Source organism: Kwoniella dejecticola, chromosome 9 (genome assembly GCF_000512565.2).
Source record: "Kwoniella dejecticola CBS 10117 chromosome 9, complete sequence".
In the NCBI taxonomy this organism is placed as follows: domain Eukaryota; kingdom Fungi; phylum Basidiomycota; class Tremellomycetes; order Tremellales; family Cryptococcaceae; genus Kwoniella; species Kwoniella dejecticola.
In genome coordinates this window covers 998,708-1,013,022 of record NC_089309.1, presented here as the reverse complement: position 1 = coordinate 1,013,022, position 14,315 = coordinate 998,708, and the positions used below count along the sequence as shown (strand labels likewise).

Sequence of the window (14,315 nt, the reverse complement as noted above, 5' to 3'; positions counted from 1 at the left end):
TCTTACTGCACTTCATCCCCGATCCCAGATTTGGCAGTTCGCCCAACACAGACAACGATGATTTCAACGACTATGACGAGAAAAACGGATGAGACGCAATAGGATGAATGATCTGTCCGAGTATCATCGTGTACAGTACTAGTATATCCAAACCAATGCATATGCTTATGAGAGGGTATATTACCAAAAATTGCGCAAGAGAGAAAAGAAATCCACAACTACCTGTTTCACCTATGAAAGGTGCTATACACTGCACCGTACGTAATTGAAGAACACAAGAACAGCCTACGCAGTAATAGCTTGAGTAGCCTGTTGAGCAGTCGGGAATCCGTTCTCCCAGAAATTCGTTCCGTGGGTCGTGGGTTTGATGTACCCAGCCCTGATCGTCCAATCACCGAAGCGTTCACCGTCGTTTCTTTCCAGCGCCCATCGCTTGATCATCGGTTTCAACACAGCGAGGATCTCAGGTTCGGTCGCTGACTCGATGAACGGTTTGTTCAACCTTGTTCCATCGTGAGATCCACCAAGCATCATCATGTATGATCCAGGAGCTTTTCCTACGAATGCAACTTCTGCTGCCCATGGTCGAGCACACCTAAGTCACGAGCCAAATCAGCATGAGATCAACTTGTGACACAGGACGCAACACAGCAACTCACCCATTAGGACAACCGGTCATTCTCATCACCAAATCGTCATTCCTTACACCAGCCTCTTCACAAATCTTCTCGACTTTGTCAATGAGCAAAGGCAAGTATCTCTCCGACTCGGCCATTGCCAAACCACACGTAGGGAAAGCGACACAGGCTGAAGATGATAATCGTACACCCGAGTGATCGATGTTGTCCAGACCCCATTTATTGAGTAACCTCTTGATCTCATCGAGATCTTCCGTGGCCACATCAGACAATATCAGATGTTGGTTGGCAGTCAATCGGAAAGTCCCCTTGTGTACCTTGGCGATCTCTTGTAAACCAGCCTTGAACTGATGTCTCGGTGAATCCTCGATTCGGCCATTCTCAATGAACATCGTGAAATGCCATTTACCATCGTGACCTTGGTGCCATCCGTATTTATCCAAGTTCGAGGTGAAAGCATAGGGTCGAGCTTCAGAGAACTTCTTGCCCCATCGCTCTTCCACTAATTCCTTGAACTTGGCCACACCTAGTCGATCAACAGTGTACTTCAATCGAGCGTTCTTCCTGTCTGCTCGGTTTCCGTAATCTCGTTGAACCAACATAATAGACTCGGCAACCTTGCAACCATCCTCTGGGCTCAAGAAACCTAAGACATCACCTAATCGAGGATATGTCTTCTTGTTACCGTGGGTGACACCCATACCTCCACCGACACTGACGTTGTACCCGATGACTTCATCGTTTTCGACTATAGCGATGAAACCGACATCATTGGTGAAGACATCGACAGCATTGTCAGGAGGGACAGCAACGGCGATCTTGAATTTACGGGGAAGGTAGTAAGGGCCGTACAGCGGTTCGTGATCGGCAGAGAAGGCTTGAGTGGCGTCTCCGTAGACCTTCTTTTTGTCGAGCCAGATCTCGTGGTATGCGTTGGTAGATGGCAAAAGGTGTTCGGAGATGGCGACGGAGAAGTCGTAGACGGCCTTGTGAGTGTTAGAGTATGCAGGGTTGACGCAACATTGCACGTTTCGGTTGACATCACCACAGGCAGCTATCGTATCGAGCAGACCCCTGTTGATCGCTTGCATGGCGGGTTTCAGGTGGCTCTTGATGATACCGTGGAATTGGAAGGTTTGTCGAGTGGTCAACTTGAAGGTACCGTTACCGTGTTCATCGGAAATCCGGTCCATGTGCAACCATTGATCGGCCGTACAGACACCAGCAGGCATTCGCACTCGGATCATGAAGGAATATGCGGGTTCAAGACCTTGGGCCTTGAGCGATTCTCGGATATCTCGGTCATCCTGCGGGTGTTCGGGTCAGCTGTGTGCAACGATGTCGCATGAAGTTTACTCACTTGCATGTATGTTCCGTGGAACTTGGTCAACTGAGCGTCGGAAGCGCCGATAGCACCAGTAGATTTATCCTCAAGGCCCTCAAGAATGGTACCTCGGAGATAATCAGAAGCAATCTTGATGTGCTCGTTGGCAACGGTCTCCTCTTTCTCCTCAACAACTTCGACACTGTCCACACCAAGCGCTCTCCAAAGAGACGCTTCGAAAGGCTTGTATCCGGTCATGTATCCATCAGGATCGGAATCGTCACCGAGACCAAGAGGACAGAGTTCGGCACAGCCCAAGCCGAGCACTCTGGGGAAGATGTCTTTGGCGGGCTTGTTGTAGTATCCGGCATCTTCAGGTCTGGGCCAGTAGTGAGAATCACCCATACCGAAGACAGTTACTTTGGTTTCAGCGAGCTTATCGGAGGCTGCGGTCTTGCTTAGCGCCTTGTAGAACTCTCTACCGTTCTGAGGAGCTTCACCTTGACCAGCGGTGGAGGTAAGGATGAGCACGTTCTTCTCCTCGGCCAGCGAATCAACGATCGAAGGGGCGATCTCATCGAGGACTCTCAGAGAGGCGCCAACACCACGCATCTTGGCTCTGCCAACCAGTCTCTTTGCGACTTTCTCGGCATTTCCACCATCGGAAGCGTACAGAACCAAGAGACCAGGTCCGTCAAGCGAGTTGAGCAATGCATCGTAAGCCTTTCGAGCTTTCTCTTTCCGAGCAGCGATAAGGTCGGTACCGACCGATGAGGTGACTGATGGATCGATGGCAGGTTGGGAGAGGGTGAGTTGGGAGAGATGAGATTCTCGATCGAGGAATTCGGAAAGGGCGGCCTTGATGTATGACGAGTCAAGGGTGAATCGCTTCTCATCGGCCAAAGAAGGGTTCCATCTGAACATTGGCCACCATCCTCCAGAGACCGCTCGCTTCGTCTCCCTTAATCTCTCCAGCGGACCAGCCTTTTCTTGCGCGGAGACAGCTTCGCCGTCCTCCTTCTCCCCCCATGGCAAGTAAGCGAGGACCAAACCGGGACCAGAGTAGCTTTCGGCTTCTCGCATAGCGTTGATGACTCCTGCGTAATCAGCGTAGATAGCGACGGAAGCGACATAGACGTCTCCCATGTTCAAAGCGTAGAGAGCGAGATCCTTCTTTCGTTCTTTGGGTGGTTGGGCTGAAGCATTCGGCGAGAAGGGCGATGCGGCAGTCTCATAAACGAGCAGGTTGATGTCGAGACCGGAAGCAAGAGCGTGGTGAAGACCAGAAGATGCAAGATCGACAGCCCATGAGTTGGAGATGACAATCCACAAGGCACGCTTCTCCCAATGACCGTTGGCACCGAGTTGAGCAAGTTCCTTTTCATCTGGGCTGGCGCCAGCACCGACAGCGTCGGCAGCCTTCTTTCCCGCCGCGGCCGAGCCACTTTCATCTCGTACTAACAACCAAGCGGAAAGGGCTTCGTGGACCTCTTTCCTGGTGTTGGAAGCCTTCAAGACCTTCTTGGCGAGTTCAACTAATCGAGCTCGCTCCTTTCGCAAAGCAACGGCTTTACCGAATGCGTACAGCGGAGAGGTCGATTCGTTGGCAGCAAGGTGAGATGGGTCATTGAGGATTTCCAGCGGTGTCGGGGATGATTCGAGAAGCGAGGTGTAGCTGGACTCGGGAGTAGGTACAGCGACAGCCGAGGATGGGATGGAGTGGGTGGCGGTCTTGCCTAATCGAGTGATAGGAGCCGAGGCCGAAAGTGCCGAAGTGATCTCGGATGGCGAGGCATTGCCACCGGCAAGGACAGATCTTATCGAGACATCGGTACCCTCGAGAGCATCGACGACCGAAGCCCAGCCTGATCCGTATTTTCCGTTTCCGCCTTCCACCACTACAACCTCTTGAACACCAGCAAGCGAAGATCGGAGCTTCTCCTTGGGCGCTGGGATGGCGAGGACCACATCGATAACGTTATCAGCCTCGACGTTTGACGGAAGGAAGTTGACAATGAGTCTGGACGATTCAGCCTTTCGGTGAACGAAAGATCGTTGTGCTCGTCTGGTGAGCTTTAAGAGGGAAAGGCAAACAGCTTCGTAGGCTGATAAAAGCTCGTCGGCAGCTTCCGCATCTCCGTTGGCATGGCCATTTGCTGGGTTAGGTGAGCTCAAGGCCCCGCTCAACCATGACTCTGCGTCCTCGACTTGTTGCACCGATCCTTCTAATCCTGGTGCGATGAAGTGATACACTAAGGCTTCCTCGTCCTGAGCTAATCTAAGAGCGAGTAAAGAGTGATCGTATGCTTCTTGCGCTGATCGGGATATCAACGACAAAGATTTGGCCGCTCGAGGTGTGATGACTTCTTCAGCGTCGATGACTTGAACTACCGTTCGTTTGAGCGATGCCGAGGGTACGGAGGGGAGGAAAGTTGGGTTGGTGAAAAGAACGGTTGTGCTACCGGAAGCTTGCGGTATAGGGAGGTAAGGGTTGAGTTTGGTGGAGCCAGAAGGTACGGTGGCGATAGGATGGTGGAAGGAGGTGGAAGGGAGGCTAGAGATAGCTGAAAGGAGGGAGGTTGACATCTATTCAACCAGATCGGAGATGTTAGCGGCAAAGACAATAAAAAGTGGAGGTTGGGCTCACCTTGAAAGGATGTTTTTATGTGTGCTCTACAGTACAAAGAAAGGGATCGAGATGAAGTTGAGAGCGTGCTGTTGGAGACGATGCACGACGATGCGTATGCAAGAAGAAGAAGTAGCTATGGATGATGAACGATTGTAACGGACCGATCTCAAGGTGGTTGGGTTGTACCAAGTTTTCTGTGAAAAAGTCGAGATGTGTATGGTGGAATCCAAATAAATAAATCGACGATGGCGTGACTTGAACAAGATATTCCAGATTATCGATCAGAAACCACGTGGCAAGATTCGGAATAATCAGTGACACAGCCAATCGACAGTCGCCGAATACACTCGGACCCCACAGCCACAACCTCACTCAAACACTCGGCCCCGCATACACGCCATCACAATTATTCGGAGATGCCAGAATTCGGAGGATCACATCATCACATCATCTCGATTGTATTCGGACAGAAAGTCAACCGACTCATCGCATCGTGAAGTGCGAGATACATGTCCCGGGCAAGCAGGCGATTTGCCGATCCGAATGACATATAAGTGGATAGACGAAGTCCCAGCGAAGCCTTTTCCGGGATTATACTGTTTCAAAGGCAGTCGCGAAACATCGGCACTTCAATTCCGCTCACATGTCGCCTTCGCCCTTCGACCGAAGACGTGCCAAGACTCGAATTTGACAGCCAGCCTTTATCTGTGATGTCTCGAGTGTGCAATAACGCTTTGAGCCGTGTGTTGATACGGTATATCATGGAAAGGAAGCCATGACGGTAATCTCCTTTGGCAGCGCAAAAAGAGTCTGCGAGAACTTAATAATAAGGGGTCGGAACACCATCTACCGTCAATTGCTGTGATTGGAAGGATCCTATCTACTGAAAGGTGATGCATTTGATAGAACCAATCTTTCTCACGCCTCGATTCTACTAATGCAATGGATGCAGGTCTATTGTCAAGCGATACTACAATCATTAATACTACTTAAAATTTTCCCAGAAGCAATTCCCACAGCCTTCCAACCTCATTCTTCTATCAGAATACCACTATTCTCCATCTTCTTCGTCTTACTCACTACAGATGGCTCATATTCCAACATAGACTATCTGCTAGACCAGTCTACGGCTGACCGTTGTCACTCTCTTTCTTGATCCTACCAACATACCTCATCAAATTCCCTCAGCCAAGATAGTCAAAATGACTCGCCTCTTTCTACTTCTCCTCTCCCTCCTAGCTTACCTTCCCGCCCCTGCATTCGCCGCAACTTCTTTGAAACTTTCAAAACACCGCACATCCTCAGCGTCCGGTCCCCTCATCCAGGCGCAACGGCGCGCATTAGCCCGTCGCCAAATAGCAGAAAGGGCCCTCCACATACCGATGCACCATCATACCCTGCGCGATACCGAAGAACGGGCGATCCACTTACCGATGCACCATCACAAGACTCAGGGTAGGCGTCACAGGAAGCGACGCCAGAGCTACGGCGGATCAAGTGGGAATGAATTTATCGATGTCCTAAGCGATCTCATGGATCCTTATACACGCTCGATACCGACTAGCGTAGCAGCGTTGAAAGATTCCAGTGATCCCGACGAAGCTGCCAACGTCATCATCTCGCAAGTCACCAGAACGAGAACAAGGACAGTCTCAGCTACTGTACCCACTCCTACCGAGACGGCCAAAGCTGCTGGACCTGCGAATGGCGAAGAGCCGGACTTGGCCCTAGATAACACCGGTGGTCTGGCCTACACGATCGATGTCGATGTTGGCGGAGTCGCGATTCCCGTCATTGTCAGTCTTCCCTTACCGCTCACTTCTACCAAGGGTGATTCTCGGCTGATTCCACATGGCAAGTAGGTCGATACTGGTTCCTCGGCATTCTGGGTGCCCACATCAGGTTGTCAAACGTGCAAAGACGCAGCCATGACTATATCGCCTTTAGTCGTACCTGACGGCTGTGAATCGCAAAATATCACGTATGGAATCGGCTCAGCTGAAGGATGTTATGCGCATGGAGCTGTCCAAGTTGGACCGTACGTCGTGCCGGATGTCGAACTTATGGGAGTCACCGCGGTCGACAAAGCTCTGGCGTCGTCTGGTAGTGTATTGAGGTGTGTCGAAAGCTGCTGTGCAAGTACAGAGCTGAAGCTGATATCGATTGGTATCTCCAGTGGTATCCTTGGTCTTGCGGGCGAGACCAACGGGGACGGTCAGCCAACACTCGTGAAAGCGATGTATGATCTGGGTCTGATCAAGGCCAAGACCGTTGGTTTCTTCTTGTCTGAAGATGAGAACGTGGATAGTGAGTCATGCGATATCTGATTCAACGATCTCACCGAGGGATATGGCTAAATAGGAATTCACGACGATTAGGTGAAATTACATTTGGCGATGTGACGACAAGGTGAGCTCTTGCTTTTTACCATCTTTCGGAAATATCAGCAGAGACTGATATACCAGATTACAGTGAACACGCCGATGCGAGCCAAAAGGTCACACTACAATCGGTACCAAACGAAATGAGCTTGTACGAGGTCACGATGGACTCGTTGACTGTAGGCAACGAAAGTGTATCCGCCGCGAAAACAGTCATCATCGACACGGGGTGAGTGTTGCCGTATTAATCACATTTTGCAGAACACAGCTGATCTTGATTGACGTTCGCAGGAGCTCGTATATATACATACCGGAAGAAGTTAGTCGATCTTCCCTTCTACGATGACGAAACAAACATTTCATATTGACAGTTTCTTGATTTGACATAGGACGCATTGAACATATATTCGTATCTTCCCTCCCCGAAAACCTCAGCACAAGGCTACTTATTACCCTGCAATCCCGCCAACCCGCCCAGCCTTACATTCACATTCGGAGGCATGGCATTCGATCTGGAATACAAATACCTAATTGGAGCCGACGTGGGTTCGCAGGATGGATATTGCTGGGCTAAGATCGGGAGTCTGAAAGGTATGGATACTTGGGTCATAGGTGATGCTTTCCTGCACACGGTAAGTCAATGTTTGAACGACAACTTGCATCTCTTCACTCGGAATGCAGCTGATAATTTCATCGAGGGTGTGCAGGTGTATACCTCTTTTGATGTCGGAAGCAAGGAAGTAACCCTATACAAACTGCTGAAATAGATCATGAGGTCGAGAAAGGCCTGGACCACTCCTATAATTCTATGCGCTTCCTCCTTCTTCTCGGTATGATGTAACTGTAATTTAGCGATACTTCCTGGTTGTTCGTACCTCATGCATCTACTATGACAGGTAATCTACTTAACTATTCCGAGATCCGGACACAACGGTGACGACCAAGTCCGGTCAGTGATATCAGAACCGAGATTTGACGTTCCTTTGTTCGTCAGAACCATTGAAAGCTCTAAGCATGCTTGAGTGTCCTACTAGCATCGTGCGTATTTGTCAAGATACATAAGGGTTCACTATCCACCAGCCGGCAGAGATGCATGACCTTCTTCTTTCATACTGGACTTCAACGTATTATTCTTCCCTCTTTGTGCGGGACGACACACATTATTCTTAGCAGGTGACTTGCCTTGACTTTACTTGATGGATACGAACGGTTACCAAGACTCCTACAATCGCGTCGATCCTGAAGAATCCGGACTGAGTGAGGAAGCAAAGAGACATGTATCCAGCGTGGCACGTCAGATGAACCAGCGAAGGAAGAGGAGATCTCATGCAACTTCCTCTCATTCTACGCAGGAAAGTCACAGGTCGCAATCCAACTCGGACTCCGAAGATATTCGTACAGATAAGCAAGTCACGCCCTGGGCGGAGACGGAGTATCGTCAGCCTTACAATGCCCAATACGGCTTCACCGACATACCTCTTCCCCAAGACCGATGGGCATCAATCACCGATCGAACAGGTCTTTCACCCCGCTCCGATGTGGTCAGGGTAATCACCACGACCTTCTATTGTCCAGATACCGATCGGGACGGTACGACTTGCAAGCCCGATGTGATTATGAAGCTCTCAGTCAACGGCAGAAACTTCAATCGACTCGTGATTCCGACCGAGGCCGAGAATGAGAAGGAGGATGAGATAACGTTGTATGAAGTGGTTGACAGATCGCCAAAGCTCGTGCTCAGATACGAGTTGAGCGATGCTGGTCTGAGTACTCAAGAAAAACCCCAGTGGTTGGGCAATTTAACGATCCCTCAGAATGTCGAGGCTGTCGCGGAAGGTTGTTCGACCCCCACGAAGCTTGAAGTAGCTCAGAGTATCTTGCAACAGGCCTCAGAGTGGTATGACCATCGGATCCTTGATGCTGAACATCATACAAACGTCCGTCAATACTCTGGGAGTCAAGCTCAATGGAACAGCTTCACCGACGGCGGATATGATAGCAATCGACCCCCCCATGTATCTCACACTGAGCATCACTCGAGACGTGGACGCCACTGGAGGGATGAATACTACTAGTCATGTTAATTGTACAGTAGCAGATACGGTGATTCGGTACCGGTATTAACCGCATGGCCTTCAACTGGTGCAAAGTCAACCCTCTTTATGCATTTTTGATATCGGTGCAATAGCTCAGCATTGCTACTGTAGCTCTACAGCGGCTGATGTCATCAGCACAGAGTGAAGCTAATTACCGATTTCGGCATGCACGATGGCCCAATGTTTGTCTGGTCCTGTATGTGGCGGAATGGTATGTACTGTACATTCGACTACAAATGCACTGTTAGCGATGCACAAAGCCGCAGCGTACCATGGCCCTCTACTGGGGCAGCCGCATCGCTCAGTGACCAGGCTGTTGCAGATTGGGGGTATGCGATGGGGTGTCGATCCGTTGGCCGAAGGTGACTGACTGTCAAATGTCAGGCGGCATTGCCGGTGCTGTCTACCGATGACGACCGGTGACAAGCAGGGGGGAGACGACCCGAAAGGATGGCTCCAGATTGTTTCATACTGCACGTCATGCTGTGCACTCTTCTCTGAGACCATCGTTCCGATAAGTCCAAGTAGCTGACCTTTATAAATACACACATTCTGCATGTTCAGGCTTTTCGTTATCTACATTAACCTTCATAGCTGATACTCTGGTAGACTCAATCGACGATGTCTAGCAATGGTGACCCTGAAGAACACGCATGGCGTTGGGGCAACGAGTCAAGCCAAGCCACCCTAAGACCAGTCTTGAAGAGATCTCTCGGCGCATGGACGACAGAAGGACGAGCGGTATGTCGAGTATGCAGTTCCAACCAGATGACCCGATGTACAACGCATGGCCGGCGAGGGAAGCTTCCCAGAATTGGACTGGTGATTCTTCGAAGGGAAACGACTACCATGAGCACCGATCTGGACATGCTGCACCCCATAGTGGCGGATGGGAGCATGGGACAGATATGGAACGATCTTCACGAAAGAAAGGGGGAACCAATCCGTCTAGGGAGCAACACGAATCGGCCCGATATACTGAAGACCCTCGAAATGATCCGTGGTGGTACGACGGCGATGAGGCTGAACAAACGGGACATGAGGAAACAGTACATGCGCGAAACGGTCACGGTCAAAGTATCTACGATCACACATTCTCCTCAGGAAGACAGACCGGTCCTCTCCGATATGCCGGTAGACGGAGTGCTAGTCGAGGTCAAAGATACATTCATGAGTCTCGTAGGCACTACCCCGATAACGGTTGTGCAAAGAGGACTGAAGCCGGAGAGCAATTGGGACTTTTTGACGAATGGGACATATATTAGATACAGTTATACACGTCGCACCGCAATACTGATCCAGAGCCGACCAAAATTTTGCGACTTATGTGTCTGTCTGCTCTATGCGATAGTCGTACATGCTACTACACGTTCGGCAGAATTGAGCATGATCACTAAAGCTATTGAAAATCCTGGAGGCTATGCTAGCGCTGATCCACTAGAAATGAATGAGGGGGGAAGGAACCCATCTGCCGCTGTTGCTACCGTAGTGTACGCTGAGCAGCGGTCCCATCGACTTTTACTGTTCCATGCGGCCAAGGCTACGACGATATCCAGTCTTGCTAACTCTGTTTGGGAATACGGTCATTGTGCAGTAAAGGATGCATCTGGCGATCTATGCGGGAGATCTAACGACTCAAACAGTAGATGCAAGTGCGCGGAGCCTGTCCTTCCATCGTCTCGTCGTTTGTGCTCCTCAAAGGAGATAATCTACCATGACCGATGCTCGGATAAATTTACAATGGAGGAGACACTCTAGCGTTTCTAGTGGATTCAGTATCTGCGGCAGATCCGCATTTTTGCTTACCGAGGGTTTTCCTTGAGGCTGATGTCTGATCTGATGCAGGCTTCTATGCTTGAGTTTCAATTCAGAGCGGCATTGTCGTCGTATCGCAGGCAATTCCCAAGATCACGTCACATGCAAAGGAAGGAAGAACATCAATATTGTCCTCGGTGTGGCGCATATTCCGTGCGTGTTATGTAGTAAAGGCCACAATCAATCGATCCCCAAATACATATATATAGGCAGACAGCCCGTCGGCCTGGGAGGTATGGTGAAGCCAGACAGCATCAGCCGACCCTTCTTCGAGAAATCGTCCCATATATATATTTTATATCACGAATAGATACACCATTCAATGTTCCCTGTCTCAAGGGGATCTGGTCACCCTTACAGGGGTGGCTTTGGAGGGGGAAGTAATTCTTGTGACTGTCCAACGTGTCACCTTCAAACCTGCAGAGATCCCAATTGCTCACTGAGAAGCTCTTTCGCAGACTCTATGAGGTCTCTCGGCGACCACAGAGAACCTCACCATGGCGTCTCTCAGCCTTTCATACGTGGCAGAGCAGATAGCAGAAGAGGCGGCTATCCTCGCGTAGACAGACCTGGTGGACCACGAGCTATTTTTGACGTGAAAATCCAAGAAAATACATTCGACGGATCGGTACAAGCAATAATCACCGAAGAAAGCGGAAACAACGCCCCACCTGTGACTGCTAGCTTGATTATCGGAGATAACCCTCCTTCGAGGGTCCTTTACCGTCTCGACCCTGCGCGTCTCTCCCAAACTCCAGCCAGCGCTTGGGTGGAAAGTCTAAATACTGCGAGATGGATCAGAGAGATATATCCACGAATGAGCCAAAGCGAATTGTACGAGTGGTCGTCTGAAGCTGATAGAGAGCTTTACGCCATACACAACACCGTCGCAGGCCGAATGTCCCAGAATGGCTACGGTCGCGGTTCTGTGGAGGAAGTATTCGATGATTCCGAGCCCGAATCCTTCGGCAGCCGATCGGACCATGCATCTCGAAGCAATCAGACATCCCGGCATGGATCGTCCCGACAAAGAAGATCGCCAGGCTCAGGTAATCCTTCAAGGCAAGGGCGATCGCGACGATCAAGAGAAGATGGTCAAAACCCTAAGGACCTTGGCGAATTCTTCTGATCTGGGACGACGGGCGCAGTGACATGCATACTGAGTGATCGTATTTAGTACTCCATTTGATACGTATGAAAGACTCTGCACTGGGTTTGGGAATGCTCAGCTGCGATGACACTTTGCGTTGTCTTGTCCCTCATATCACCGGACAACGCTTTTAGTCGAGATTTGCGAGCGAGCCACACGTGGAGCCTCTGAACTCACGATTTCCACCTGTTTGGAGCAGTACACGAGGCAGACTGTTTGCATCACATTGCACTAACCTACACCTCGAGTTCTACCGAGCCTCAATCGGTACTGCCGAGATCACACCATGAATTGTGTCCTGCTTTACCTTCGATGACACTTGCATGCGCGGCCGACAGGTTTCCGGATCTTGCTTATCTTCTGTCCCAGTGACGCAAGACAAAAGACCGCCTTTGCTGAAGTGATGTCGTAACGTCACACCTTCTGAGCACTGATGCACTGTCATTCGGTCCTTTGTGCTATGACGAGATGAACTGTGGATCATCGGGATTGCCGCAGCTTCCGTACCCTCAGTGCACCCTTCAACCTTCACACATATAAGAAGAGACTTTTATGCGAGTAGCGGGTCGATTCTACCGTTCATTTGGATTGCGACTGCACACCAGCGAAATAGCACCATGGACTTCTTCAACTCACCTGCACGATCACAAACTACCACAGACACGCGAAGTGGCCGTAAAAGAGCCCCACGAGGATTCTCCTTCGATGACTCTGTCAATTCTTCGACGACAAATCAAAGCATGGTGCCATACAGACCTCGAGACTCGGTCCATCGCACTGACGACGAAAGCCTGGTGCCATTTCACAGACAAGATTCAAGCCTAGACACACGAGCTCCTGTTCAGACGAATCAGTCAATGCAGTTGTGGCAGAGCACAAGGGGCCGCCGTGACACAGGTGATAAGGCTCGGGGCAAGAGACGGCAAAGGAAGAGGGAAGCTGAATCCAAGGGCGATCGTGCCACCGATGATGCGTCTGATCCGCCTACACGCTATTCATACGCGCCGACCGATCCTTACTCGGATCCCGATATGCGGAGCGAGGCTGAAAGATCTCTGGCAAGCTTGGAATTTGCCAGCGCCGCCAACGCCAAGAATGGTCTCCCCCCGCCTCATGAACAGCAAAGTCCACTTGCGGAGAGAATGCAGACAATCACGAGCAGCGATGCAGGCGAATCCAGGAGTATCCAGGTCAACAGCAAAGGAAACAATCTGAGAATGACTATAGGCTTGGAAGGTCACTCCGTCAAGCTTCCGAACGGTCAAACCAGTCAAGTGCGCTCTACCGAGCTGAAGTATCATCTTAATGGAAAGTTTGTTGAGCAGGTGGACTGCGACACATTGCTCGCTCAACTGAACGTCTTTCAGACGGTGCATGCTATCCATCCACATATTTCCGAGAATGACAAGACGCAGATGACAGCATCTCTTCTGGAGAGGGCGGCTGATTGGTATGACCGACACATGGATGGAGTCGAGAATAAAGAGGCTGCCCGAGAAGCCGCGTCTCGCCGATCAAGGTCAACAAGATCTCTAGCACCACAATATCCAGCTCGAGCTGACCAGGCCCTCACTCGAAGCACCACTCAATCGATCAGAATCAGGCCTCCTTTCGCTTTCCCCTCATCCTTTCAGGATTCGCTCCAGAGCTCGGGAGATCGCTGCTGTTGCGACGATGGACCTCGTTGCATATACTGTGGGGGGCCAAAGCATCCCTTTTACTAGGTATAGACGAGCGGCTGTTCATTGATGAAGAGCGACAGTCGGGCAGCATAGTTGACGGCGGCTGGGTTTAGTGTTATTGATCTGTGCGGACATGTCGGGCCATGGAACCCGTTGCAATTCGTTCTGCGATATGATGTGTACCTCAAGTGTCTTACTCAGGCTTCCATGTGAGATTGGTTATATGCGATATGTCAAATGTGTATACAACCCGAACATGCTTTGCCCCAAAAATTATCCACTTCTCCATGCAATCTGTATATGAAATTTCACAAGGCCTCGAGCCCTTGACCTCGGTCCTTTTTTCTTGTTTTGAGCTGAGAAGATGCCTTTTGAGCAAGGCGACGCGGCTCGATAGGCGGCGGACATCAGCGATGCACCGCTCAAGGGTTCGGGTGTGGACCGACCCTTCACTACAGCTCCTCATTGAGCACGGGAGCGATGATATTTCGTTGGTAAGGGCTCATTCACTGAGCCGGCTTCTGCGGAGTACACCATGTGGATCATCCACCATCTGTGTTCATTACATCATCGTGAATGATCACTAGCCCCTGCAGCTCG

General features: G+C 50.5%; 6 protein-coding genes across 6 annotated transcripts; 5 read left to right on the top strand and 1 right to left on the bottom strand.

Moving 5' to 3' along the window:
* Window positions 1-285: 285 nt before the first annotated feature.
* I303_107324 (sulfite reductase (NADPH) hemoprotein, beta-component) lies at window positions 286-4,548 on the bottom strand (the record flags this gene model as incomplete). Its single annotated transcript, XM_018410008.1, has 3 exons — window positions 286-595; window positions 660-1,945; window positions 1,999-4,548. The coding sequence occupies 3 exons, from the start codon at window positions 4,546-4,548 to the stop codon at window positions 286-288; spliced, it is 4,146 nt and encodes a 1,381-aa protein (XP_018261011.1).
* Window positions 4,549-5,793: 1,245 nt separating this feature from the next.
* I303_107323 (uncharacterized protein) lies at window positions 5,794-7,739 on the top strand (the record flags this gene model as incomplete). Its single annotated transcript, XM_018410006.2, has 8 exons — window positions 5,794-6,387; window positions 6,454-6,707; window positions 6,768-6,898; window positions 6,970-7,000; window positions 7,064-7,201; window positions 7,264-7,291; window positions 7,362-7,604; window positions 7,680-7,739. The coding sequence occupies 8 exons, from the start codon at window positions 5,794-5,796 to the stop codon at window positions 7,737-7,739; spliced, it is 1,479 nt and encodes a 492-aa protein (XP_018261009.2).
* A 531-nt stretch (window positions 7,740-8,270) lies between these two features.
* On the top strand, window positions 8,271-9,047 carry I303_107322 (uncharacterized protein; the record flags this gene model as incomplete). The annotated part of the gene is made up of 1 exon (XM_018410005.1): window positions 8,271-9,047. One exon carries the CDS (start codon window positions 8,271-8,273, stop codon window positions 9,045-9,047), a length of 777 nt encoding a protein of 258 aa, XP_018261008.1.
* A 674-nt stretch (window positions 9,048-9,721) lies between these two features.
* Window positions 9,722-10,333, top strand: I303_107321 (uncharacterized protein; the record flags this gene model as incomplete). The annotated part of the gene is made up of 1 exon (XM_018410004.1): window positions 9,722-10,333. One exon carries the CDS (start codon window positions 9,722-9,724, stop codon window positions 10,331-10,333), a length of 612 nt encoding a protein of 203 aa, XP_018261007.1.
* Window positions 10,334-11,346: 1,013 nt separating this feature from the next.
* Window positions 11,347-12,012, top strand: I303_107320 (uncharacterized protein; the record flags this gene model as incomplete). Its single annotated transcript, XM_018410003.1, has 1 exon — window positions 11,347-12,012. One exon carries the CDS (start codon window positions 11,347-11,349, stop codon window positions 12,010-12,012), a length of 666 nt encoding a protein of 221 aa, XP_018261006.1.
* Window positions 12,013-12,650: 638 nt separating this feature from the next.
* I303_107319 (uncharacterized protein) lies at window positions 12,651-13,757 on the top strand (the record flags this gene model as incomplete). Its single annotated transcript, XM_065969546.1, has 1 exon — window positions 12,651-13,757. The coding sequence occupies one exon, from the start codon at window positions 12,651-12,653 to the stop codon at window positions 13,755-13,757; it is 1,107 nt and encodes a 368-aa protein (XP_065825618.1).
* Between the last annotated feature and the right edge of the window lie 558 nt (window positions 13,758-14,315).